Raw genomic sequence first — 25,699 nt, 5'->3', positions numbered from 1 at the left:
CATTACTATTCATGAGCTCGCCCAGTTGCGCTGGGTAAAGGATGCTGATAGCCAGGCCCTCATTGGCTAGCTGTTAGCCAATCAGAGTCAAGCAGCTTAGCCTATTGAATATTAATGAGAACTGGCACAAATCGAGCTGAGTCTTCCTGCAGGCTTTCTATACCACGCTAGAATGGCTTGAAACGAGGTAACCAAGGCATTTTTACCACAAAAAATGTTCGGAGTCCATGGTAGACCTTCAGACATTACCACAAAGTAATGAAATACATGTGGCAGGGCACCTTTAATCATTTCTATGTGGAACGAGACATGAAACATTGATCTTCATCCTTTGGTTCAATCTGATTGAACTTTGACACGTTTGATAGAAAAGGTGGGATTGACTTCTCATTCAGGAAATATTGGTTGTTTATAGTCTTGCTTTATAATTGCAGGGTATAATAATACAAGCACCCTTGAAGAAGGGATGGTGAGGTGTAAGGACAGCGACAAAGTTGAAAGACAGTTAAATGTTTGATAAAACCCTGCCCACTCTATTTCCTGTCCTCTCCTGATTTTTTTTGCCACACAAGTAAATTTCGCCTGGTGAAATTCAGTCTGACTGCAGCTTCACTCCAGCGTTGGAGTCCCACAGCGACTGACTGACTGCTGTGAGTGCTGGTTTTAGAGTTAGAACAGCTAGTTTCCTACCAACCCATCCATCCTACCACCTACCACCTACCACCCCCCATGACTTGTACACTGCAGCCAGTCCCGGTCTTGTGTCAGTAATCTACCTACGGGCGGCCCTTTTTATTAAAATACCAACATTCATGAGGGCCTCACATTTTTTTTCTATTTTTAATGAGTGTGATAAAATATCTTGAACTAATATGAAGAAAATCCAATTGAAATAAAAGAAAACTAATCAATCAATGCTTTTGCCACCATGTGCTGTTTATTTCAAAACTTCCACACCTGCATGTCAGTAACCTCTTTGTGATTCTTAATGTAAAATTGCCTCAGTTGATTTCCTTCTAAAATAATTACGATTGTAGGCTTAAAGGTGAATGAATGACAGGAATGAGTTGCATGAAATACAGCCTCACTTTAGATTCAGGTTGCAGGCCTGCACAGACTGCCCACCATCAGTCGCTTCACTGTTCCTCCCACCGACTTTTCCTCTTTAAACATTGTCCCCTTTCAAGGGTTCCTGTTTCACCATCAAACCCCTTCTCGCCATTATTCCAGGTTGATTTTGTGGTTTTGTTTGTTTTAAACTGGGAAAACCTTCCTCCATATCTTCTCAGATTTTTTGAGCAGTCCTGACTTTCATTGACCATTTATTCCCAAGAAAATGTAAGAAAACATTCCCTTCCTTGTTCCACTTACTGTAACCCACTAATAGAACATAAAAGGTTCACTTCTTCAAAATAAAATGGCTATACACTGGGGGGGCTTTGGCAAGAAGCTGTTCCAACCTAACTGAAGGGTGATTTTACAAGTTTAAAAAAAAAAAAGCTAATCTTGAACGTGTGATCCTTGAACATAGGAGTGTAACTCTGAGGAGTCGTGTGTGCTTAAAAATATATATACAGTATCAGGTGTTCTGCCTTTTCCTTTGTGAATGTTAATTTTGCTCTCATGATTACTTGTTCTATATTGCTGTTCTCAATCCTGATTTTTTATTTTTTTAAACTAAGAGGCAAGACATGTTTTGATTGTTCTTACCAAATCAATGAATGTCTCTCTTACCTCCTTGAGTCCTTTTGTTTTCTTGTCACTCTGAATCTCTGATGCAGCCCTACGTGGTCTGTTCTCTTTATTTAGTTTATTTTTCTCCTCTTTTACACCTTCACCATTTTTTATTATTCCGACATTTTCCCCCTGTGTGACGACGTTGCATCGTCCTGTGTGTTTTCTCCTGGGTTGTATCTTGTCATTGGTTAAGCTTTTTAAATGTTCTTTGTTTATTGGACATATGTTTTGTTGGGTTTTGTCACAGTTGTCATCTCATCTTTTTGTGTCTGTTTATAATGATGAGCATTAAGAAAACATGTCTAGGCGAGACTTGATAGTCTCCGCTTTTTTTGTTTCCAAACACCTGTATGCGGAATAAATGACAAAAAAAGGTCCATTTGAGTTAAGCTTCATTCATTTTCCATAGCTGGATATTTTTCACAAGAGGGATTAACTTCTTAAAAGGTAGGTGTGAGGAATATAAAAGTTTTTTTTTTTATATAAAATCTATAATTAAGTAAACACAAGTGTCCTCTAATAGAAAAAAAAGTGTAACCATTGCTTTATGTTGTCAAGTTGACAACATAAATTCAAGCCATTCGACAGAGGTTGGAACAAGTCATTGTTTTATAAATCTCAAATCTTATGCATCCAAAACAAGTCATCTGTTCTTTAGTGCCACTTCAACACGTTAACACCAAAAGACTAATAGTGAAACAATATTGCAAACCAGGGAAATACACATTTGTGTTAATTAAGTTATAATCAAAGTTATTCCTTGCCTGATAGAAGGCATCAGATATTTCAAAGTCAAAGGGCTCATAAAGTCCAAGTAGTCAAAAGTCATTTTTTATTTTTAAGTCTGAGTTCATCAAATGTGTGACTCGAGTCCAAAGCCCTGCCTTATAACGTCCACTAGCAAGAGGTCAAAGGTTCCTTACCTTTTTTAAATATACTATCTCATATAATCACACCTCTGCAAACTTGCTTAATATACTGGTCTGCAATCAATAAGCATATTTCAGTAACTAAAACTATCAAAAATATTTTCAAAAGGGTTGACGTAAGTGGATTAGAGTTTAAATGGGTACACTATTAAAACTCAGTTAACTCAGATTAAAGAAAGATTTACAGTTGATGATCATTTTTAGCTTGAAGGCTTATGTTGGTGATGGAACTAGGATCACTGTGTGGCATTTTGAAACAAACAATGTAGATATAGCTCTAAAATAAGTGGCCATGGTTAATGGGTTTGGGGGAAGTGATTGGCCAAAAAGTTATTTTTGAACTGACACTACACTCCAGAAGCAGGAAGAATGAAAAATGTTATTCGCAAGCATTGGCATGTTCTGAAGAGTGACCAGACACTCAGGTTAGGTTTATATTTAGGCGTGCTGGCAACATTCGTGACCGATTGGTCCATTCAGATATGTCTAATCCACCTCTGACCACTTGGCTCCCCAACCCACCCTTGGGTTTCTATAAATGTGGTAACTGTGCGCAATGCTCTAACTCGACCAATGCGAAGGAATTTTCACATCCTCACACTGGCAAGAAATACTCCATCTCTTCATTTATTAATTGTAACAGTACACATGTAGTGTACCTTCTAAAGTGTCCCTGTGGACTGGCTTATATAGGCCAAACAAAACGTCAACTCAAACTAAGAATATCTGAACATAAAACAGCTATTGGTACCCAGAATGTAACATACGTCATGGCGAGGCATTATAAACAGGCCAATCATGGCTCCCCTGCATCACTGAGGTTTTGGGGAATCGAGAAAATCATACCCCCATCCAGGGGTGGTGATTTGTGTTTTACATCAGTAATATTGGTACACTGCAGTCAAGTTTAACGTGTTCCTAAATCACTGAAATCAGACCCGAATGAGTGCTGAAATAAGAGAACGAATTATCCAAATGAACGGGATCCTTCAAAAGACTTCCTACGCCCCTGGTGACTCCTCCTGCTGAGCAGCGGACCAATGAACTAATCGGGGCGGCGCTCACTGTACTGGAGAGAGAAAAACTTCTCTAGGCACAACCGTTAGTCGCCATTTTGAGGAGCTCGACTTGCAGTAAGAAGACCGTTGTTACGGAGCAAATTTATAACGTTTTTGTATTTTAATTATAGTGTTTGTTGATATAAGGATCAATGTCTCGATTCAACAATAATCGCGGCGGTTTTGGTATGAATAATTTTCAGCAACGCAGAGGGGGCGGTGGGCCCGGCGGCCCGATGCGGGGTGGGCTAATGGGAAGCCCACATTTCAGGAACCATCCTTTCCAGAATCAGAACCAAAACAGAAGGGGAGCAAATAATAACTTCAACAGATCGCCCAATCAGGGACCACAGACTCCCCAGAAGCCACAGTCGCTGCCTATTATGCCTCCGCCAAGCCCTGGCCCGGCTCTCACCATGAAAGGCCCAATGCAGCAGCAGAAACCGGCACCGGCCCCGGCCCAGCAGACACCGACAACCCCTGCGCCTCAGCCGAAGATTCAGTCACCACCGCCGAAACCTAACATGACCTCCCCTCCACCTAACGTTAAACTGGAAACCAAGAACCAGCAGCTGGCGTCACCGGTAGGAAATGCTAACGGACAGCAGCAGAAGCAGCAGCAGCTTCCACCACAACAGAGCCCGAAGTCTGGTCCCCAACAAGGCCCCAAAGCTGGTCCCCAACAAGGCCCCAAAGCTGGTCCCCAACAAGGTCCAAAGTCTGGCCCCCAACAAGGCCAGTCTTCTGGTCCTTATCAAGGCCAAAAGACAGGCCCTTATCAAGGCCAGAAGACGGGCCATTATCAAGGCCAGAACTCCGGGCCATCGGCGATAAAGCCCAGACAGGAGCCAGAGAAAATGGCCACAGACAACGATGCAGCTGAGTCAGATGCGAGCCAGTCAAAGGTCTGTTTTTATTATTTTCCAATGTATTTTCTGCCGTTAATGGCATCGACAGTCATTGTTGTTCGCAAACGTTAGCTAAATAGCTAGCTAGCTTATTCAGTACGGGCAGTACGCTCGATTTGAAACACATGCAGTCCGAAAAGGCGGAGTGTTACTATATTCTCCTAACGGCTTATTGTTTGTAATATTACTCATCAGTCATATTTATATATTTAAAGACAGTGTAAGAGGGAAAAACCTCTCTCCTGTCTTATTGACATTTGTTTAAAAAATAAACCCTAGATGAGCTTAGAAATCTTTCCCGCACAAACAAGCGGAGACTAAAATCACGCGCACCATAGATTATTCGCTTTAGCTATCCGCCATCTTGTCTAAAATCCGTCCATGCAAAATGTGTTCTGGTAAAACAAAGAACATGCAGGTTGCTGTTTGTTTTTACACCGACTCCCATCTTTCTTGAGTAATGTCTTGTACACTAGGTTGCCTTGAGTCAACGTGTTAAAATATAGGTCAAGCATTTGTCCTCTGAGCACCCACAGTGAATGGGGGATGGGCAGTGTTACGTGAGCCAAGCAAACAAAGACATAATTATTTGAACATAAGCTAGCCTTTTTAGTTTTTTCTCATTTGTGTGTGTTCTTCTGTTTACATTTATTTGGTGTAGCACATCGATTTTTAGAGTTTTAATGTTAACGTTACATCGTTGATCAATCGACAGGCGTTTAGGGCAACACTCTCCATGCTGCTGAAACCCGGTGAGAAGACGTACACACAGCGGTGTCGTCTGTTCATTGGAAACCTGCCCAACGACATCACAGAGGAGGATTTCAAGAGGCTGTTCGCAAAATATGGAGAGCCTAGCGAGGTCTTTATCAACAAAAGCAAAGGCTTTGGTTTCATCCGATTGGTAAGACATAAACTCCTTAAATATACAAGATTGTCATAGTTGATTTGTGTAAAGATTACTACAATAGACGTAAGAATGCGAGGTCCAGTTTTACATCTGTGATGTGTTATTAAGCACTACTTTCAGTGTTTTCAGAATTTTGTTATGTTGATTTCGTGTTTAACAGATCCTTTTAATAGTAATGGTACATTTGTGTTCTTGTAGGAGTCCCGTGCACTTGCAGAGATAGCAAAGGCAGAGTTGGATGACACGCCAATGAAAAACAGACCCTTGCGTGTCCGATTTGCCACACACTCCGCAGCTTTGTCTGTGAAAAATCTGTCACCGTTTGTTTCCAATGAGCTCCTGGAAGAAGCTTTCTCACAGTTTGGAATGGTTGAGAGGGCCATTGTCATTGTAGATGACCGTGGGCGTGCCACAGGCAAGGGTATTGTAGAGTTTGCCTCCAAACCGGCAGCTAGAAAAGCCCTTGATCGGTGCAACGAGGGTGTCTTCCTCCTTACCACGTAAGTAAAAGCAGACGTGTGCATAATGAGTCTATACGCCTCAATAAAAGGTGCTTGAACCCATTGCTTATTCATCTTCTTGTTTCACCCTTTTCAGGTCACCCCGGCCTATTGTCGTAGAGCCTCTGGAGCAGTTTGATGATGAAGATGGTCTTCCAGAAAAATTGGCACAGAAGAACCCCAGATATCAAGCGTAAGCAAATCACTGTTTGTCCCCACCCATTTGCTTTTGTAGGGATAAGTTGAGCCATTTTGAGTTAAATAAGGTTAACTTGCGTCTCTTTTATTATGCATGTTATATTTGTCGTTCTAGAAGTCATTGTTTGTGAACAACAGATGGTGTGATGTGGGTTGGGGGGGTGAGGTTCAGGGATGGCAGCTGTTGGAAAAAAAAAAATCAATCTTCTGTGTGGAGTAGCAGATGTTAACCTATGTAAATCAAGGGGAGGTAGAGAAAGGATGTTGTCTGTAGCCTTCAAAACCCAACACTGGCAACTGGCACCTATCCATATTGATCACCGTATGAAGCAGACTACTAATCACAATATTGTCAGCATTACCATACTAGTTAAATGTTTTGCAACTGCTGTTCAGGCACCTTTTTATAACTATAGAGCATTTATTCACTCATAAGTTTCCTGCATTCTTTTGAAATGGCATTAGTCTTGACTAATCAGTATATGGTGTGGATACAATCAGGTTACCTAACATTGGTATATTGTGTCTATAGAGAGCGTGAGGAACCTCCTCGCTTTGCTCGTCCCGGCACGTTCGAATACGAGTACTCCAAGCGCTGGAAGTCCCTGGATGACATGGAGAAACAGCAGAGGCAGCAGGTGGAGAAGAACATGCGCGAGGCCCGTGAAAAGCTGGAGAGCGAGATGGAGGATGCGTACCACGAGCACCAGGCCAACCTGCTCAGACAAGGCCAGTGTAGTGATATTGTTGTCCAAAGGCCTGCAGCTATTTGATTATATTTATAATATCTGCTATTTATCACCAGAAAACATGCGTGTCACTTTCATAATGTGGAGTACCTTAGTGTTCAAGTGCCACAATTACATCTGTTGTGTTCATTTTCTTACAGATTTGCTGAGGCGACAGGAGGAACTACGGCGCATGGAGGAATTGCACAGTAAGGAGATGCAAAAGAGGAAGGAGATGCAGATCAGGTATTTATTAAAAGTCTGTTTGGTTGTTGATTGAGGCAGATGTAAGTCATGTGGTCGTCCTCTCATAAACACATTACTCCTTCCATTGTTCCTTTTTTATTTGTATAAAGAGACATGAATATAAAACCTGATTTGTTCATTTTATGCTAAACGTGGATCACGTGTTTTCCATTTTGTGAACAGACAAGAAGAGGAGCGCCGCCGGCGGGAAGAGGAGATGATTCGCAATAGGGAGATGGAAGAACAGATGCGCCGCAAACGTGATGAGAACTACAGGATGGGCAACTTCATGGATGTGAGTCAAACTTCACACTAGAAAACAAGACTATTGCATATATGCAATGACGCAAGATATTTCATCAATATTTGTTCAATTAAATTTTTCTTTTTTCATTGCAGAGGGACAGGGAAATGAGAATGAATCCTGGTGGTGCTTTGGGCATGGGTGGTAAGTTTTTATTTTTTATTAGTCAATTCATTGAGGTTACTTTTTTTTAAAAAGGGAAAAAACCTCTTAATGGGCTCAGAGTGAGCTCAACATCTCAGTATAAGGCGATTCAATTCAGTGCTTTTTTTTTTATATATATAAAACCAATCGCAATCGTCTTTGCGGCGCTAAGCCTACATACACAACAAACAGAGCTGTTCATTTGTCTTAAAACGCCAAGCGATAGTCACAACATGTTTCTCTGCCAATAATGGTGTTTTTGCAAGCTTAAACAAAGGGGGCAAAAATACACCGCAAATACACAACTCGTACCTGTGTGGGAAAATTTCAAGCTGATGTTGCAAATGGGGAGAAAATGACTCGAAGATGGGTTGACCAAACAGATTCAACTAATGTGTGATTCTCTTTTGAAATAACACTGATATCTAAGGAAATGTTGACATTTTTACATCAGCTTTGCAACCAACATGCCGCATTTGGAGTTTGTCTGAAGCGTTTATTGCAGTATAGGCATTTGACTGTTTTTTTTTGTTTGTTAGATATGCCCTTTGGTGGTTCCAACCAGAAGTTCTCCATGGGTGGACTGGGCTTTGAAGGACAGCAGGGAATGGGACCAGCTTCAGCAGGCTTGATGAGCAACGAAATGGTAACGTATCCCACCTTTTGGAAGATCAGTAGTTAATGTAGTCTGTATTCGGATTTCCTTTTTGTTGGAGAGGCTCCCAGCTGATCTTAGAACATGAAGGCCAGCTGGCCAAGCAGGATGGGAAGTTATGAATGATTTGTGCTCCCAGCTGTCTTCGGGTGGCTCGTTGGTTGTTGAATGGGAGAAATGCTGCCTGCATGATAGGGTTTCTTTCAAAGGTAAGCCAAGCCCCCTCAGTTACCTTCACCTGAGTCTTACAACTTTTTAGCAGCGAAACCGTCAACCTGCACTAAATCATAAGAAATTGTTTTCCAATGTGCTCTGTGTAAGCTGTAGACAGACTTCAGGGGCTCTGCTCACTGTTATCACACTGTTTGTGTAGTGGATTGCAATTGCAAGCCCTGTCTCATGTGAGCTGGACAGGCACCTTTTCTTGACTGGAGTCAGAATGTCATCTACCAGAGTTCTTAACTGTTGACAATGTGCTCATTTAGTTTTAAATGACCTTTTTCATACTGTGCTAGCAGTTTTATGCATAATCTGTCATGAGAAGAAAGGAAGTGAACAGGCTATGTGTAGTTTTGGGTGGCAGTGTGAAATCCTGTGTAAAACTCCTTTTGCGCTACAAGCCAATATGAGACTTGAAGTAGGTGTGTAGTTCATTTTCTGGACCAGCGAACTTTACCTTCTCATCAACATCTTTTTTGAGCATTTCAAATGCTTTTAGTGCAGGCTGACGGTGTAAGGCATTACATCTTGGACAACAGTTGTCTAAATTGTATATTACAGCAAGATAAATTGATGGGGGCAGGCAAAGCCTTGTGACCATTTGTGATTAGGATGATATTGGGGAATACTGGACTAAACTTTATGTGATAAACTGGACTAAACCTATGCGTCTGGCAGAATTGTAGTACCAATATTGGGTTGGTTTCTGGATTACAGTTGACTGTAAGAACAGTTAAATGTGTGTAACATTTTAGGTGAAAAGCAATCAAAAGCATTTCCAAGATACTTAACGTATTACTCAAGCTTTAAGGTTTATATACAACCTTTGTACTAACTGTACAGTAGAGATGGAATCGACTGTTCTTCTAAGACACCCCAGGTGCACGCACACAGAGTTTCATTCACAACTTTTTCATAACTGGCAAATGTGCTTTCGACCGCTTCTAAACACTGTGGATTAAACAGAAAAGCAACATGATGCTAGCCAACACTGAAAGCCTGGAATCGGACTCTCAGCCTTGTTTGCACATTCACTTGTTAAACAACCGGTTCAAGCTTCAACACACAAACCATGTGGTTGCATCTGCCATCTGGTCACCGTACAACGGCACTGCACCCAATTTCTTTTTTGAAGAAGTTCCACACAGAACCTTGTGATGGCTGTAGTAGTCTTATGTGTTTCCTATTTGTACAGTAGCATCTAACAGTGCTGTAGCAAATGCTATACTGCCCTCGTCGGGAAAACATGTTTTACCACCACCGTAAAATCAAGAGGAAAGTTTTTTATTTTATTTTTATTTTTTTTAATAAATATATGTAAATAATTTAATAACTTTAAAGATTTTAAAATCAAGACCCATCTCTATTGTACAGTATATGCTTCAATTTATAGAAATGTTTTGTATTTGAAAAATGGTGTGCCTCACATTAGTAGCTTTAAAAAATCTACTTTGTTTATTCATGCTAATATAGCATGCCCTAATTTAGTCTTGCATTGAATTTGAAGCACCATTTTCTTTTACAGTCAATGTAGAAAAGGCTTTTTTAGGATCTAAAAATCTTTTTTTTTAGGTTCAAGCTTGTTGGCAGTGTTGATGTTGGCGATGCATTTTCACAATCCATGAAGTTGCATGGAGGGTGCAAATTGACACAGTTTTATAGTCACATAAATGTGAAGCTCAGTAAAAGTCTTATAATATAGTCGGCTGAGCAGATTGTTGCAGATCCAGTTCAGGATATATTCTACATTCATACATACTACGTTACTTTGTATGTTCCGTTCTTACCATATTGTGCCACTGTAGCCTTGAGCCTCCTCCTCTGTTGGAGTTTTGGCTTTTGAGACTTTCATTCTTTCTCACACTATTTTAAGTTTCACAGCGTGTCTGAACTGGCACATAGTCATTTCTTGTTGGAGAAATGGTTGTGCTGAATGTCTTGTGAATGTTTACATTTTACTTTGCCGATATTCTACACATGTATTTCTGGTACAGTCCCTATACTTCAGATTCTGGTCACATTTGGGGCAAGTTTTTTTTCCATTTGATCAATGCAGTGCCATAAGAAAGCTGGACAGTAGATTAATACACCATCATTTCTGTTTAGGAAACATTGGAACTAATTAAGCATGAATTGGTTTTTGATGGCAATTAATTTCATATCTTTTTTTCCAAACTTCTAGGGAAATGTAACTAACTTAAGAATGTTTGGCTCTTATGTATAACCTTTTTATATATATATATATATTTTATGAATACCTCTATCAAGACGTTGATATGTTGCTGTATTCAGTGATCTTGGGGGAAACATGGGCAGCATTTACAAAATGCTAGACCTACGAAGTAGTAAGGCTAGGCTATAGGCTAGTCTTGGCATGCACTGGAGAGACCATACTAGGTAGGCACTGACTAACGAAAGCATTACCCTCTCTTCCTTTTCCGTATGTAACCTGTGGCACCTGTGGACCTTCATATTGGAACGAACGGTTTCTTCGGATGTGTCTCCTGCTGGTTGTGTTGTATACCTCACAATATAAAACAAATCACCTCTATTGGCGTACCTTTTTATACACTTCCATATGGACATGAACTTTGTGCTTGCGCACTTAACCCATATCTTACCACCACTATCTGCCTCCCTGGCAAATTGTCCCCACAGCGCAACGAGCGCTTCGCCCAGGGTGGTCCTAGGGGAATGGGTCCTGGTAACCCCGGGTTCGGCAGGGTCCGCGAAGAGTTTGATGGTCCGGCTAAGAAACCCCGTTTTTAAACGCTGCTCTTTGATGCTCCCAGCAGCACCCTTTGTATAGATTCTCCTCAACAAACATGTTGAGTCGCATTTCTTGTATTTAAGTTTAAATTGTTGCTACATTTTAGCCTGACAATTTACTCATTTTATGACAGTCAATTTTTCCCTTTTTTATTTTGTATTGTCAGTAGTATGGAAAGATGGGACACCCTCGTGTGATCGTTAGTTCTTTCTGACCCATGTATCATTTTTTTTTTTTTCAGATGTATTATGCTCTGTGAGTCGCCGTGAAGTAATAACTGTAACATTTTTCTCGACCTTCTATGGCTGTGTTTTGTGCCATACATTTGGAGTCAAAGCATGTATTATAATAAAGAGACATTGGTTCTATCAGGACAAACCGTTAACATTTATTCCCAGAAGTTGAAACATACAGTACGTTTTGAAAAGCAACCAAATGCCAACAATTGGTTGTTTGTAAATAATGTGGATACATCTGCCACATTAGGTCTTAAAGGGTCTATGTGTTATCTCTGCCGCAGTCCTGACCACCAGCATGTGGCACTTCCTGGCGAAATGCTTGCTACAAATGCCCCACTCCCGTCCTTTGCTTCTGTATTTTATTGCCATCAAATTCATAACGGGCTGACGCCACCACAATCGGCACGGTAAGACATTATAGACTTCTTAGCAGATGCTAAGACTAGATGGCACCCAGCACATGTAAACTGTACACGAGACTCAATTTTACGCATTTTTAATACGCAACTTTCAATTTCTCTTCACGCTTTAAAGCTATTTTCAAACTTAAGTGCTTGCACTGAGTTGTTAACCATGTTTAAGCCATTGGTATACAGTAACTGCTTTTACAGTTGTGCTTTAGGAAAGCAGAAATACTACATAGATCCTTTAAGAACGCCTCTGGTAGTGTGTGGGTGTGGGTAGCCAAGTGGAAACCCTCTCGTCAGTCCACATCGTGCGTCTTGTGTGCACGTTTAGAGGATATTGACTATGTTTACATGCAGTCCAACTAATAATAATAATATTAGGGCTGTCAAACAATTAATTTTTTCTTAATCGCTGAATTTCTCTAGTTAATCGCATGTTTTATCACATGATTAAAATTCTATTTTGTATTTCAGAATTGTTTAAAGTACAATTAACAATGGAAAGCTATTATTACCAGTGTATCTTTATTGGGAATCGAATGAATGCAAAGAAAGTTACTTTATGAACTTGACTTTAAGATTTGTATTTGTTTATTTCACCAATTTTGAAAGAGCTATAGTAATAGTTTTTTGGATTTGGTTTCATCCACAGGTCGGCAACTAGCACTCTCCAAAAATAGTGCTTTGCCTGAGCCCGCTAGCATCAACCTGAGTCACGTTAACTGTACTATGCTTAGCTCGTAGGTGGTAGCTCCAGCTTCACATGCTTTTCTCCATCATGTCTGCAGCAGTAGGATGTATTGTGATGTGAAGTATGGCAGCTTGATGAGTAAAGGGTCAAAATAGTAGCCTAGCTTCAAGAGGCCATAGATTCTAGTAATTTTAGAACAGCTAAGGGGCGTTGGTAGGCACGACACGAAGCCGAGTGAAATGTAAAATAAATTGATAAATGGCAGCATGCGATTTAAAAAAATAAATAAATAAAATTAACGCCTTTTTGCTCGGCCCTCAATCGCATTACGATTCATGCTGACAGCCCTGACAAGTGTAACTGCAAATAAGGAAGCCAATAACCTCAACCCCAGTCACCTTAATGGCTACAGTATGTAGTTGGCCACCGGTTACTGTTTTAACGCTTTAAACCAATGGTCCCTCACAAACCTGCATGTAAATGTAGCCATATTCAGTTCAGTTATGGACTTATTTTTTGGTTACAACAGAGGTCACTAGTTTGTATGTTAAAGGAACACAAAAGGAAGTCTTTACTTCATTGACAAACTTGTATCTGACTCAAATGCCCATACCATAGTTCCACTATTTGTAAGCATGAGTAAATGTGACTTTGCATGACTGGCAAAGGGCTCAGTTGGACTTGCAAACATGCATTGTGTTCAGTTTTGAAGGCATGTTGACTACCAGAAACTAAAGAATAAATGTATAAATTTGTTCCATCTATGGATCAAAATGGTAACCTTAACATATTTATAAAAAAAATAAATTAAAAAAAATGTAGTAATGGGACAACGTTGTTGGGCTTCTGACAAAGCTAACCTTTTTAAAGTCAACACCCCTGATTACACTAATGCTGTTTTAGAGCTAATGTTTCATAAAGCTAACGCCAGGCTGTTTAAATCATCACAAAACGGAGAGCAAACAGACAGAAGGTATTTTGTCCGTCACGTAAAACTGTAATCGTGTGTTTGAATATTTCATACCATTAGACTGAGGCAGCCTAAGGTGAATCATTTATTTCTTCACAACAGAATTTTGAGCGTAGTCTAATCAAATACATAGACCGTTTCACTGGCATTGCTAGGCAACAGATGTGGTCCATGTTCACTTCCTGTGTATGTTTTGGTGGACAAAACAAACTATAATAATTCCCTTGGTTGCAGTGTGTGTGTGTGTTTGTATAGTTTTCTTGGGCTGGCTGCAACAAAAAACTGGGACACATTTAGAATGTTTACGTTTAAAACTGTGAAATGGTCCATATCAGTTAACGTTACGTTTCCATTTTATTCTCAGTGCATGGCTGCATCATTTATTTAAATTTTTTATTGTGGAGGACCTGCCTTTACATGAGTGATTCACTTAAACAACATTGTAACTGTAAATGTTCAAAAGAGCATTGTACAAGAAGTTACTTTTTGAATGTATTCAAGTAATCAAAGTAATCGGACAGATTATTCGATTATCAAAATAGTACTTAGTTGTAGGCTGCAGCCCTATAATACATTTAAAATATTGCTGTTAATTCAACATGAATGCAGTCATTTTTTTTAGAGCTGCATGACACTAGTGTTGCATATCAGTCAGCAAACAGGCAATGTTGGAAAATAGATATAACTCCTACCTTTGCACAAGTTGTACTTTGTACTGTGATGAGAATTCCTTGTGCTGGACCTGTAAGAAGACAAGATATCCAGAGTTTGCCCAAAGCAAGGTAAACCACATCAATATGGAGCTATTGCAGTGGAACATGTGGCCCGTCTCTGCTCCACCTTTTCCCCTTTTTGAATTCCCTTTTACATCTTGTCACTTCACAAAAGGAAAACTGATTATTGGTTTAATAATCTAATACTATTTTACGCTGTGAATTCTAATTGAATATTGTGTTGAATTAGCTGAATGCATAAACCAACATGGCTGAAAGAAGTTATCTCTGTATTTATCTGTTGGTAATAACCGAGCTTACTGTGTTACTTGGGTACAGCCAGGGACACGGTGCTTTCATTTTGTTATTTTCCTCAGCTCTGGCTTCAATTTGTTGTTTTCACACTGATTCATATCATTACCATTTAGAGCTCACCAGCACCTTTCTACATTTCAGGAGACAATATGTGTTAAGCTGTAGTTGCATTAATGTTATCTGTGGCAATATTACAAGACGCAAGAGACCACAAACAGTATTAAAAGAAAACGGAACATTTAACAATGTTGTTAGACACCTGTCATGGCTGCCTTCTGCCCAAGATGCAGAGCCTTCAAAATGGGGAACAATTAAAGCATAATTGAGCTTCCCTCTGACATTTGCAATTCTGTAAATTGAAAGGCCTGCTATATAAATAAACAGTCATATTATGAACATGTTATCATATGAAAGAACAACTTTTAAAACACTCATTGTTAAGGGCTTCCTGCAGCTGAAATGAACATTTTTACTCTGCTGCCCAATCTGGCCTCTCCCCATGAATCATGTCAGTACCTGTTCTGAGGTATTTTGACATCACTTTGGCAGCAAATGGACACTGGCTTGCCTCAGCAAGCATTTCTCAGTTTTGTGGTAGGAGGAGACGGGCTGTAAAAGTGAGTGTAAGTATTCTTGTATTAATTACAACTTTTAAGATTGAGCACATTTCATTTTAAAGTGTAATTGTTTCACTTGTTTGTTTTTTGTATATGGAAATGGAGAATATGATGAGCGATGAAGCAGGGCTCTTTGTTTTTTCCTGGCACTAGCTTGACTGATTCTGTCGACTGCTGAAGGTGTATTTACATTACGTGTAGTTGACAAGTCTCCTTACAACAGTACAGTTTTTGAAACTTCTTTAATAATGCTTACATTTGTAAGACGAAAAAGAACAAAAAGTGGCTTTCAGTCTTAGATTTGGAGTCACTTGTATAGTGCTCTTTTGTAAATAATTGTCCAATGGCTGACTTTGAACATCATTTGGACCTATAACTGGATGACCACAATGCATCCTATAGTAGTTCTGTAGCTGCCAAAACTGGAATATGTTAAGACATCAAGAAACTTTAAAATGACTTGTAGCATTTCTCCTGTGCACAGTATGATGTACCCTGCACTATAACTATAAATATAAGGATTGCTTTGTTATAAAAAAATATCCGAAGTAAAACCTCTTTCTTCATTTGGCATCTGACAACCCTGCAACACGCATCTGAAGTGGCTGCAAAACAGAAGACTGCAGACACTTGGTAATAGAATTGGATATCATGGAGTGTTCATCTATAATGTTGCGTGTGTTTGTCATGTACATTTTTTCTTTAACAGGTTTGACCAGCTTTAAAGATTTGTGGCTGTATAGTGTGGAGTCAGGAATGCTTTAGAAAAGAAACCTAAACACTGGACTACTTAAGATTCACAATAGGATAGTCAACTGTTTCTTGGTTGACTGAAATTCTACTTGCTCTTCAACTAGTGGACTGGTCGGGGGGGGCGGGATTTCAGCACACTGAGTGAACTCTACCTTGTAACATTGTGTCCACCAACGGTTTTTCCTGAGGCCAGCATTATTCTATTTGTTTTTTTTTGTTTTTTTTGCCATGGGATAGATGCGTATTTACACTATGCTACATGCTGAGGTGCCTATTTATCCTGTGATGAGCTCTGCACATTTGGCATTTTCTTTTCTGGTTGCCGTGAGTTAGTGTGTAACTGGGTAAAACTGCACTCATCACTGGCACTATTTTACCCAGATGTCCAATCACAGTGAAGGAGGGGTGGGACAAGTGCTGAGCAACATCAATGAAGTAAAAATGTATACAGCTGGCCACATAGACCAGGGATGCGTCCTCTCTCCCTACGTGCCTTAGCCTTCCCTTCATTCAGGGCAAGGGCCACAGCAAGTACTCTACCTTCTGCCGACATTTTTACTTCTGCGGATATTCTAGACGAGGCTAAAAAAAGTAACACCAGAGATTGTCCGACCAGTGAGAATTTGGTCGGGCAAGAACATGTCGACCAACCACTGGAAGGTGTCAGCCCTTATTCACAACAGTACAATATATAGATGATTAAAACCATGATGCCAATTTTAGCCTACTTTTGACCCAATGTCGCATGGATACACAGTTGGGTAATGGTGCTGATTTAGCTTTGTGGCGTTCTTCTTGCATGAGGTATTTTCTAACCCAGAAGATTGAACGACTACAGTTTATATTTTTTTATTTTATATATTTTTTTTAAAGACAAGAACAGGACTAAAATGCAACTAAATGGATTGTGTGTACTCTTTAATGTCTCTATAGCGAAGTTCCCCCTTGATTATTTTTTTTATTATAACTCGGCCACTGCTGCTGTCGGACAAACGCAGACTAGACCTAATGGCGCGTTCACTTGTAAGATCATGGTGCATTCATCAGTTATTGTGAAATCTAGTTATTCTTCTTTTTGTCATTTATAAGCTATTGGTATGACATTTTAAATTTATTTAAATTTGGCCATATCGCCAATAAACAAGCCATTATTTAATGTCACTGGCTGTTTTGTGCTCTTTTTATTTTTGAAGTATCGGTTTAGGCACCGACACTTTTAGCACTGTTGTTGGAAAACTCAAACGATACCCAACCCTAGCTGTCACAGGAGGTGAGCATAGACTGTAGGCTTCCTTCAAACCTGCCTCAGCTTTAATTTACCTAGCCACGTTCACCATTGAGGTTATTCCAGATTTGATTTTTTTTATTTATTTATTTTTATAGCTAGTTACGTTTAATTTGTAATGACTAATTTTTCTTTCTTTTTTATTAACAATTTTTACCTTTTTAACATACAATTTGCACTATGAACACATCCCTCCCTGTTCATCATCACCACCTACCCAGACAAAAACCAAGAAAAGATGACGGCAACCACAACACTCAAGACCATCCAACAAAACGGTAAAAAAAAATAAACAAACCAAACGAACATCTATAAATGACAACACCATAAGCCCATCATACACCTTTCTCCCCAGCACAAAGCTTCTTAAGAGCACTCCAGAAAGCTCAGGTACTTGACCTATTTTTTAGAATAGACATCCAATCTAGAAAACCTTTTTTTCAAACGCCGCCACCCCAGCCATCTCACAAGCCCACTCTTGAATTGATGGCACACATTCATTCCTCCATCCTCTTAAAAGAATCTGTCCGGTTATCATTAAACTAGTCTGGACCCAGCTTCTTATGTGCTTATCCACCTGCTTAGGATTGACCCATCTCCCAGAACAAATAATCTTGGGCTGAATGGAACCTGGGTACCTACAATCCGACATAGGTTATCGTGTATCCCGGTCCAAAATTACTGGACCTTATCACAGGACCATAGGACATGAAGTAAATGGCCGTCCTCTGTCTTACATTTCCAACTATTTGATGTGTCTTTTAGACCAATTCTGAACAGTCTGGAGGGAGTCAAATAGAAGCGATGCATAATCTTGAACTGATTGAGGCGTACCCTCACATCGCGTGACAGTTTTAATATTCCTACAGGTTCGTTCCCACTCCTCATCATCCACTGTAATACTCGGATCCCTTTCACATGTCTTTTTGAGGGCTGTCCAGGCTCCATCCCCCAGGTTTCCACATAAGCGTAGAATAATACCCAGAACCTCGTGAACTTTTCCGTATTTCAACAACCCCTTATCTAAACATTCTGGTGTCTTCGGGGCTGAAGAACTGGATCCAAAAATCCCCCGAAACAGATGGCGAAGTTGCAAATATCTAAAATAAAAATGGAGACCTAGGTTTTTCAAATTGCTGTACCACATCCTCAAAGGATTTCAATATGCCACCAAGATACAGATCCCCCAGTGTGGCAATTCCCTTTTCTAACCAATCCTTGAGCCTTTAATCACTTATAGTGACAAGGAGAATAGCGCAACAACAAAATCCCTTTGGATTCACTTATGTAGTGCTCTTTTGTAAATGGTGACTCAATGGACAGATTTTTTACTGGATTTACTTTCTGACTAAAATACAACTTCTGGAAGGGATTTGGAAATGGAAAAACTATAGTGGGGGAGAGGCAAAACGGATGGCTGCCAAAACTTTGGAGTTAGTAAGACAAAGTTATTAAAGTGTAAAAGATTGAAGTTGAATCTGCAGCTAACACAATTTTAAATGACTGTCCTTTTGTGTATAGTGTTAGAAGCATTTAAGCAACAAAATTAGGCTAATTTAGGGCTTTGGTAGTCAAACAGATGTTCTCCACACAGCATCTGACATTCTGCAAAATAGTACAAGTGCTCATTGACGTGACCTAAGTGTAACTTTTAAAACTTGTAATGTTATGTCTGTGTTGGTGTTGTGTACAATTTGTTTTTCTTTAACAGGTTTGACCATCTTTAAAGGTGTTGGACTATGAGAAGGAACTTTCCAAACCAAGAAATTCAAAGTCTGTAGCTTCTTTTCTTGTTAATGAAATGCTGTCACTTTTGAGGACCGAACAGCACCTATTTTTGAAAGATATGCACTTATTGATTATTATAGGTGGTGGTGGCTCCATAGCTTAAGACTGTAGTGTGACTTTATCATTTGGCCATTCTTCTTGCACAAATAAATGAGATTGAACTGACTGTGCTAAGATCACTAAACCACCCCTACTGCAGCACATTTTGACTTGCGTTGTTGGAGTTATAATGGAAATCAAACCTATTGACATTTTTTTAAGACTAGTTCATCGTCAATATTTCTTTAAAGATGGCGCTTAACAGACTACACAGTAAGTACATATGATTTGGAACAGGGGAGTCCCCTCTGGCCAACACATTTGGACTTTGCGTAAAGTAAAAATAGCATTTTTGATGACATTTTTAAAGAAGTTCTTTAGGAACTATTTAGCAACTATATTCAGGATATTTAAAACAGGGATGTCCACTTATATTGCCAACACATTTTGACTTTATTGGAGCAAAAATGTGAACCAAACTTTGATGCTATTGGAGGTTCACTCTAATATAGAGGGACAGGGACTTGTTGCAGCAAATTTTGATGGAGTAAACATGGAAATCAAAGCTTTGTCACTGACATCTTTCAAGAGAAGTTCTTTGTCGAGGTTTATATAAAGGCAGATTTAAGCCCACTTGACAGACTGACACAGTGACTATTTAGGAGGTTCAGAACAGGAAGGCCCCTTATTGCAAACACTTCAATAGCATCATTGGAGTAAAAATTGAAAGCAAAGCTTTGATAGTGACATTCTTTTAAAATAACTTTATAGTCAACAGACTATAAAATAACTATAATGTAGAGGTTTGAAACGGGGATTGTTCTTTTTGCAACTGGGGCTGGGCGATATGGCCAAAACCTTCTATCCGGATATAGGTCATTTCAGATCTCAATAACAATATATATCTCTATATGGCATGGTTTATGTTAATTCAATAAATTATCTATCTGAAGTAACTGGAAGGTAAAGCCTATTTTTTGGATACTCCTGTGTGAATTAAATACTTGACAAATGAAAAGTACAGAGTATTTTCTCATTTTATTAAAAACTTCAGAATATAAAGCGCCATCCAAATGATGTAAATATTGCATGAACACAGTTTGGCTGCTGGGTTTTCGACATTGCGATAGAAACTATAGAAAAATGTATGCGATGGGACGTTTTAATATCATTTTGACGCCGTCATCGACTTATCGCCCAGCCCTAATTGAGTGACATTCTTTTGAAAGAACTTCATAGTCAACAGACTGTAAATACAGAGGTGCGGAACAGGGATGTCCCCTATTGCAACGCTTTTTGACTTTGTTATTGAAGTAATAATTAAAAAGCAAACTTCTGACGCTGACATGCCTAAAGAGAAGTTCTTAGTCGAGATTTGTTTAACGGCCTCATTGCTTTTAACCCCGTCAACACCCATATTTGTTCTTCTTTTGTGGAGAAATCCTGACCCTGAAAGCTGTTGGTAAAAACTGCAAGTAGTAACCCTGACCGACCTCCTATTCACCATCTACCTGAGGCAGGAAGTCCCATGCACCTTACGGTTGAAGAGAGGATGGTGTGTGTGTGTGTTTGACTGTATGTGTCTGTTTTTGTGTGTTTGAGTGTGTGTGTGTATTAATGTCTTTGGGTAAATGAGACGTGAATTAGCTGCTGTCAGCCAGCTTATCAAAGACAGGCGGCCCCAGTCCACAGTAGAGGCTCTTCTCTGCAGTTGGGTTACATTGACGATGAGTAGTTCTGCAGAAGTCAGTGGACAGTAAAGCCTGGACTTGTTTGCACTGCAGCCAGAGGTATGCTTACACAGATCAGCTGAACAAGTAAGGTAAGTGTCCCATCCATGTTTATAATACAAGATGCACAGTTCTCTCAAAACTCTTCTGTGTCCGCTCTTACACCACATCACTGCTCACAGTGACGTTTACAGGGCTTCTGGCATCACACTTGCAAAGAATGGCATCACAGTGCAGATTTCTGTTCTTCAACCTTTTTGTGTGTGGATGTATAGCCCGTGCAGTGTGTGTGTGGTTGTAGTACTTTGGCTTCTCTGTATGTATGCATGAAAGGTACTATGTATGGACTGAGTCACTGGTTCAACACTAGTTTCTAACTAGAGGTGTGCGATACAGTGCTGCTGTCATTTTGTGAACACTAGAAGTCAAGAGAAGAGTAACTGTTTTTTTTTTTTTTTTTTTTTTTCTCTCGGAGCTTGAAGTATTCAAGCAACATCAAACATGTATTTAGTCATTTTTAAAGCATTAGAAAGCTTCAACCTTGTACAACAGTACAACATATATCAGTTCTCATTCAGCTTGTTCTGATTTCTTTGGTGATGTTTGCTGAACTTTTTTGCCAAATTAAATAATTAGCTTTGGTAATAGGCAGGTTGTTTGCAACAATGAATGGGGGGGGAAGAGTCAATGAAGCTCAACTCATTGATGCCATTTTCTACTGTAATGCTGTAAGAACCTTTTTTGGTGGGGGGTAGTTTTGTCTTTGTGCTGCACCTCTTTTACACATTTAACAATCAAATAGTGCTGTGTCTGATCAAAAACTACAGAAATCTATGTATTTCTGGTTTGATGCTTGTTTTTAATTCTAAATAGATTTGAGTAGTTTTTTGTCTTTTCAGAAACAATAGCACATGCAGACTAATCGTTTTATATAAATTTAAAGTACAGTAGTCGTAATGTGGATCGCTGAACCATGGAAAATTCTAAAAATCATTCAAACTGTTTAAATGTTAAAAGAAGTTTGCACTTTCACTCAGTTATGTAAACATGGCATTGACCTTTTAGTAAGTGACAGAACTGCTCTATCTGTTGTCACCACTCCTGTCCTCTGTCTCTGGCTGTGAAATGTTTGTAAAACTATAAACGATATGTTGTGGAACCGGGTTGGGATCTCTTTGCAGCTTTGAAGTGAAGCATCACATACTGCTTGGGTGGCTCTGGGTGGGGATGTAGAAAATGTATACTGCTCAATGCAGTTTGATCCTTAGACCACAACCTTTGTGACTTCTTATGTTTGGTTAGATGGAGTATTTTATTTATATATATATATATATATATATATATACACTTCATTTCCTGAGTTCATTTTGAGCAGTTTCTCTTCACTTTCCATACAACCTCTGTCTATAAACTTTGGATTTATTATATCACCTAGATCACCTTTCTTGGAGTCATAGCTCAGTCAAGTCTCAACACACAGATGTTATGTACATATTTTAAGATTCAGTGTTACTTGCACTTCCCAAGGATATCGCATATTTGATGTCCACAAATTAACGTCCATAAATCTGCTTAGGAATCATAGAAAGAAAAACAAATACCCTCCTTTTTATAACTTCAGTCCTCACGTTTGTAAAGTTGTCTTAAGTGTCAAAGTAATCCAGTAATAGTTGTGTGTACATCCAGGGGTAAAACAGGAGCTGCTAATGCGGCATACTTTTTATGGTACTAATTTGCTAAAATGTAAAGAAGTTGCAACCTGCATCGTAACACAGTGAATCGCAACGTGCTCAGTATATGTTTTTAGACGGTGTAACAGGGCAACGCCCTTCAAGATCTTTCCCTTGGTAGAGCATCAGAGTGAAAATAAATGTCTACAAACTTTAAAAAAAAAAAAAAAAAAAACCTGATCTAACTGATGGCTGTTGATTTTAGGCTTAAGTGGTTTGTAGAGCAGACACAGCTAAAATATATTGACTTTTAGTTTCCGGTTATTTCACATCCTCTTGAAGGGATGGAAGGAGTAAAATGGAGAGAGTTCTTCTGTGAGAATAATTTTGCAGTAGTGCTGGACTTGATTGCTTTCCTTTCCTCTCAGTACATCTTACTGCTCATATTTTGTCACTCTTCATGTTAAACCTGAATGTCCTGTCCTGCCAGTGACCAGCCAGTTATTGTGGAAACACAGTACATCACGACGGTGGCGTTCTCCCTTTTTGTAGCTCGTACGGAGGTGTTGTCTAGTAGCTGTAAAGGACCGTGGTGAAGTTTATGGTTCTCCTTGATTAAGAGGGAACCACACTTTTCAGCCAATGCCATGTATCAAGCCCTGGAGGCTGTCAAGATGCATCTGTCTGCACTGTGATCCATTTTCTAACTAAGTTCTCAGTCCTGATTGGCCAAAATGTCCTGTCTCTGAGTGTGATGCCAGAATAACCCTTTTGGCCTCTAATGGCCTCATCTAAAAGGGCACTGCCCAAAGTCTGCATGACTGACACTGAAAATGACCAGGTCTCTACTTCTCTACAAGCTTCATGGTACAACTCCCAGCTCTGTTTGGGTACTTTTGCAGTGACACCCCTGATGTGTCAGTACGAAGTCCAGCTTCACAAGGCTTTGTAACAGAATTACCTTCCCCGAGGTTTGCAACAGATCTCAACGTTGTTGTCACGAATTTGTCTTGTCTGCAGTTTCTAAACAAATGGATCTTGCTGAGATGCCTTTCTAAAACCTGTATTTTAACTTTATTGCACAATGCATACAACATATTTGTACTTGTCATATTTACATACACTATTATTTTCTTAATGCAGGTTCATATGTCATAACTCATATTTACAACTAATACATAACGTTGAATCTTCACACTCACAAACACATGCACACAAAACACACTAATTTTGTCTTTTCTTAAAGATGGCAACCTTTTAAATAGTTTGTGTGTGTGTAAGAGTGTAAGAAAAAAGGTAATGATAGAAACCTGCTGACCAGTTCACTGCCAGGCTCTCATTGTTTGTTTCTCGCCACAGGAGCCTCGACCAGTTGATGGAGGCTGACAGTCCACACCGTTAAGCCAGGGTAAGATCCCCAGTGGTTATTATTGTGCAATGTGTGGGCTTTGAGAAGAACCCAGCAGTCTTTATAAACTAGAGATAAATGTTTTCCTTTAAGAGAGTCCTCCACCATATAGCTTTGCACTCCTGTACCATTCTCGAGTCATGATGGATGATTTGAAATACAATATGAAAATCGATGCAGCAGAACCAGCAATTTTTTTTTAATGTTTTTATTCCATGCATTCTTCTTCCTTGTTGAAACCTTGTAACTACATTACCCACAATGCAATTTGACTTAACAAGATTAAGGGTCTGGCATTGAGTAATGAAAATGGCCCAATCGGAGGGGCGGCATCAAGCATGCATTTGAAAATCTCACTGCACGCAATTGGATAACACTACGACCAATCACAACAATACACGGGGTGAGGTATCCAGAGCCCCATACGCTTAGCTACCAGCAGAGCTAATTGGTAGATTAAACTGTCGTCATCTGTTTAGCTCGCCTCTGGCCCGCCTATATCGGATACATCGATGTGATTGGTGCAGCTCTGCTACAAGGACATAGTTAATGACCATCATTACTCAATGCCAGAGTGACTTGCTGAGCAAATTCAAATAGTTCTCTCACGAGAACTCTGGATTTCCAGAGTATCAGTAGCGGCTAATGTACCCTGAAGCCGCTAGCCTCAAGCAGAGTTAAGAAGTGACCTACAGAGGAATTTTCAAACTTGTATTCCTAAGACCTAATTGACGCTGCCTTAAGTGAAATCACTTGAGGCAATTTCATGCAGGTCCCTCTACAGCCATAAAAAGTGTCAACTATACAACTTCTTTCATCCCGTAAACAAACTGATGGGTAAAATCGGTGGCCTCCGCTAACCCATGGTATACAGGAACAACAACACAGGTGTTGGCTTTGTTGAACTTGTTTGGGGGGACAACTTAAGTCAAATCAATCATCCATTAAATGCCAGTCAGGGTGTGCAGGACATTTAAAAAGTAGTAAATGTTATTTTCTGTAAATTCATTCAAAAAGTAATAACAGTTGGTCTTTTCTTTCTGGTTTGTAGGTAAAATGAAGATTGATGTCTGATACAATGCCAGAGCTGCAGGAGACTCAGCAACTGCACTGTGGTGATGCCAGGATGACTTCCATGTTAGTTCCTCTGCAGTTAATCATTCAGATGCTGATGTGAAATGTCTTTGTGCCATAGAAACAGCTTTTTACAAAAGTAAATCTAGAAAACCTATACAGGAAAACACTTCATAAGCTGCGATGTATGTCATATTGAAGACCACACTGGCAGCTGGATTGTTGAATCAGTTTAATAATCTCACAAAAAAAAATGATTTTGCTTCTTCATTTGCAGAGCTGCAGGTGGTGGAGCAGACGCAGTACTAGGAGGCATCCAGCAGGAGGACAAGCAGCTCGTAGTCCAGAGGAGGGATGCACTTTTGTTTTTTTGCTTTAAAGTTTTAATAAATTATATAAACCTGAGTTTTGTTTTGTATTCCTTGCAATATGGACGATCACCCGTTTACGTGAGTTAATTTAAACCTGTGGTATTGAGTTCGTAGGAGTTGAAGTAGACACTTACACTTTATAGCATGATTGCATAATGAAGTTGAATTTAAGTTACAGCTTGTGGACAATTACAAAGAACACATAGTTAATCAAATACCATGAAGACAGTTTAACTTAATTCAGTCACACTGATGCATTGTATACACCCTGAAATACTCCAGCTGAGCCCTGAGCAGTTGATTAACTACCACCTCAGCCTGCC

General features: G+C 39.6%; 2 protein-coding genes across 3 annotated transcripts in view; both read left to right on the top strand.

Moving 5' to 3' along the window:
* The window catches only part of lypla2 (lysophospholipase 2), a 14,311-nt gene extending 12,197 nt beyond the window's left edge, over positions 1–2,114 (top strand). The window contains exon 10 of the mRNA XM_078268283.1: positions 1–2,114. This exon is cut by the window's left edge and continues 810 nt beyond it. The gene's annotated coding sequence lies outside the window, so the exon portion shown is untranslated.
* A 1,630-nt stretch (positions 2,115–3,744) lies between these two features.
* Positions 3,745–25,410, top strand: sfpq (splicing factor proline/glutamine-rich). Of its 2 annotated transcripts, XR_013502927.1 has the most exons (12): positions 3,745–4,629; positions 5,348–5,536; positions 5,741–6,042; positions 6,140–6,235; positions 6,773–6,969; positions 7,130–7,214; positions 7,398–7,509; positions 7,614–7,662; positions 8,202–8,308; positions 23,883–23,931; positions 24,983–25,068; positions 25,283–25,410. XR_013502927.1 is itself a non-coding variant. In XM_078267495.1 (10 exons), the coding sequence occupies exons 1-10, from the start codon at positions 3,877–3,879 to the stop codon at positions 11,303–11,305; spliced, it is 2,001 nt and encodes a 666-aa protein (XP_078123621.1). In that variant the 5' UTR covers positions 3,746–3,876; the 3' UTR covers positions 11,306–11,674. The 2 variants fall into 2 exon arrangements, 1 of the variants encoding a protein (XP_078123621.1); XM_078267495.1 differs by lacking the exons at positions 23,883–23,931; positions 24,983–25,068; positions 25,283–25,410 and adding an exon at positions 11,195–11,674 and having other exon boundaries at positions 3,746–4,629.
* The last annotated feature ends 289 nt before the right edge of the window (positions 25,411–25,699 follow it).

This window comes from Sander vitreus, chromosome 14, assembly GCF_031162955.1.
Source record: "Sander vitreus isolate 19-12246 chromosome 14, sanVit1, whole genome shotgun sequence".
NCBI lineage: Eukaryota > Metazoa > Chordata > Actinopteri > Perciformes > Percidae > Sander > Sander vitreus.
The sequence above is the reverse complement of the archived record's forward strand: the minus strand, read 5'-3'. Positions and strand labels throughout refer to the sequence as shown.

What these genes read in the sequence shown, in the direction of transcription:
- sfpq (XM_078267495.1), top strand. Translation starts at nt 3,877, where the DNA reads ATGTCTCGATTCAACAATAATCGCGGCGGTTTTGGTATGAATAATTTT. An exon ending in CAGATGCGAGCCAGTCAAAG is followed by an intron (nt 4,630 to 5,347) that starts GTCTGTTTTTAT and finishes ATCAATCGACAG; the next exon opens with GCGTTTAGGGCAACACTCTC. An exon ending in GCTTGATGAGCAACGAAATG is followed by an intron (nt 8,309 to 11,194) that starts GTAACGTATCCC and finishes TTGTCCCCACAG; the next exon opens with CGCAACGAGCGCTTCGCCCA.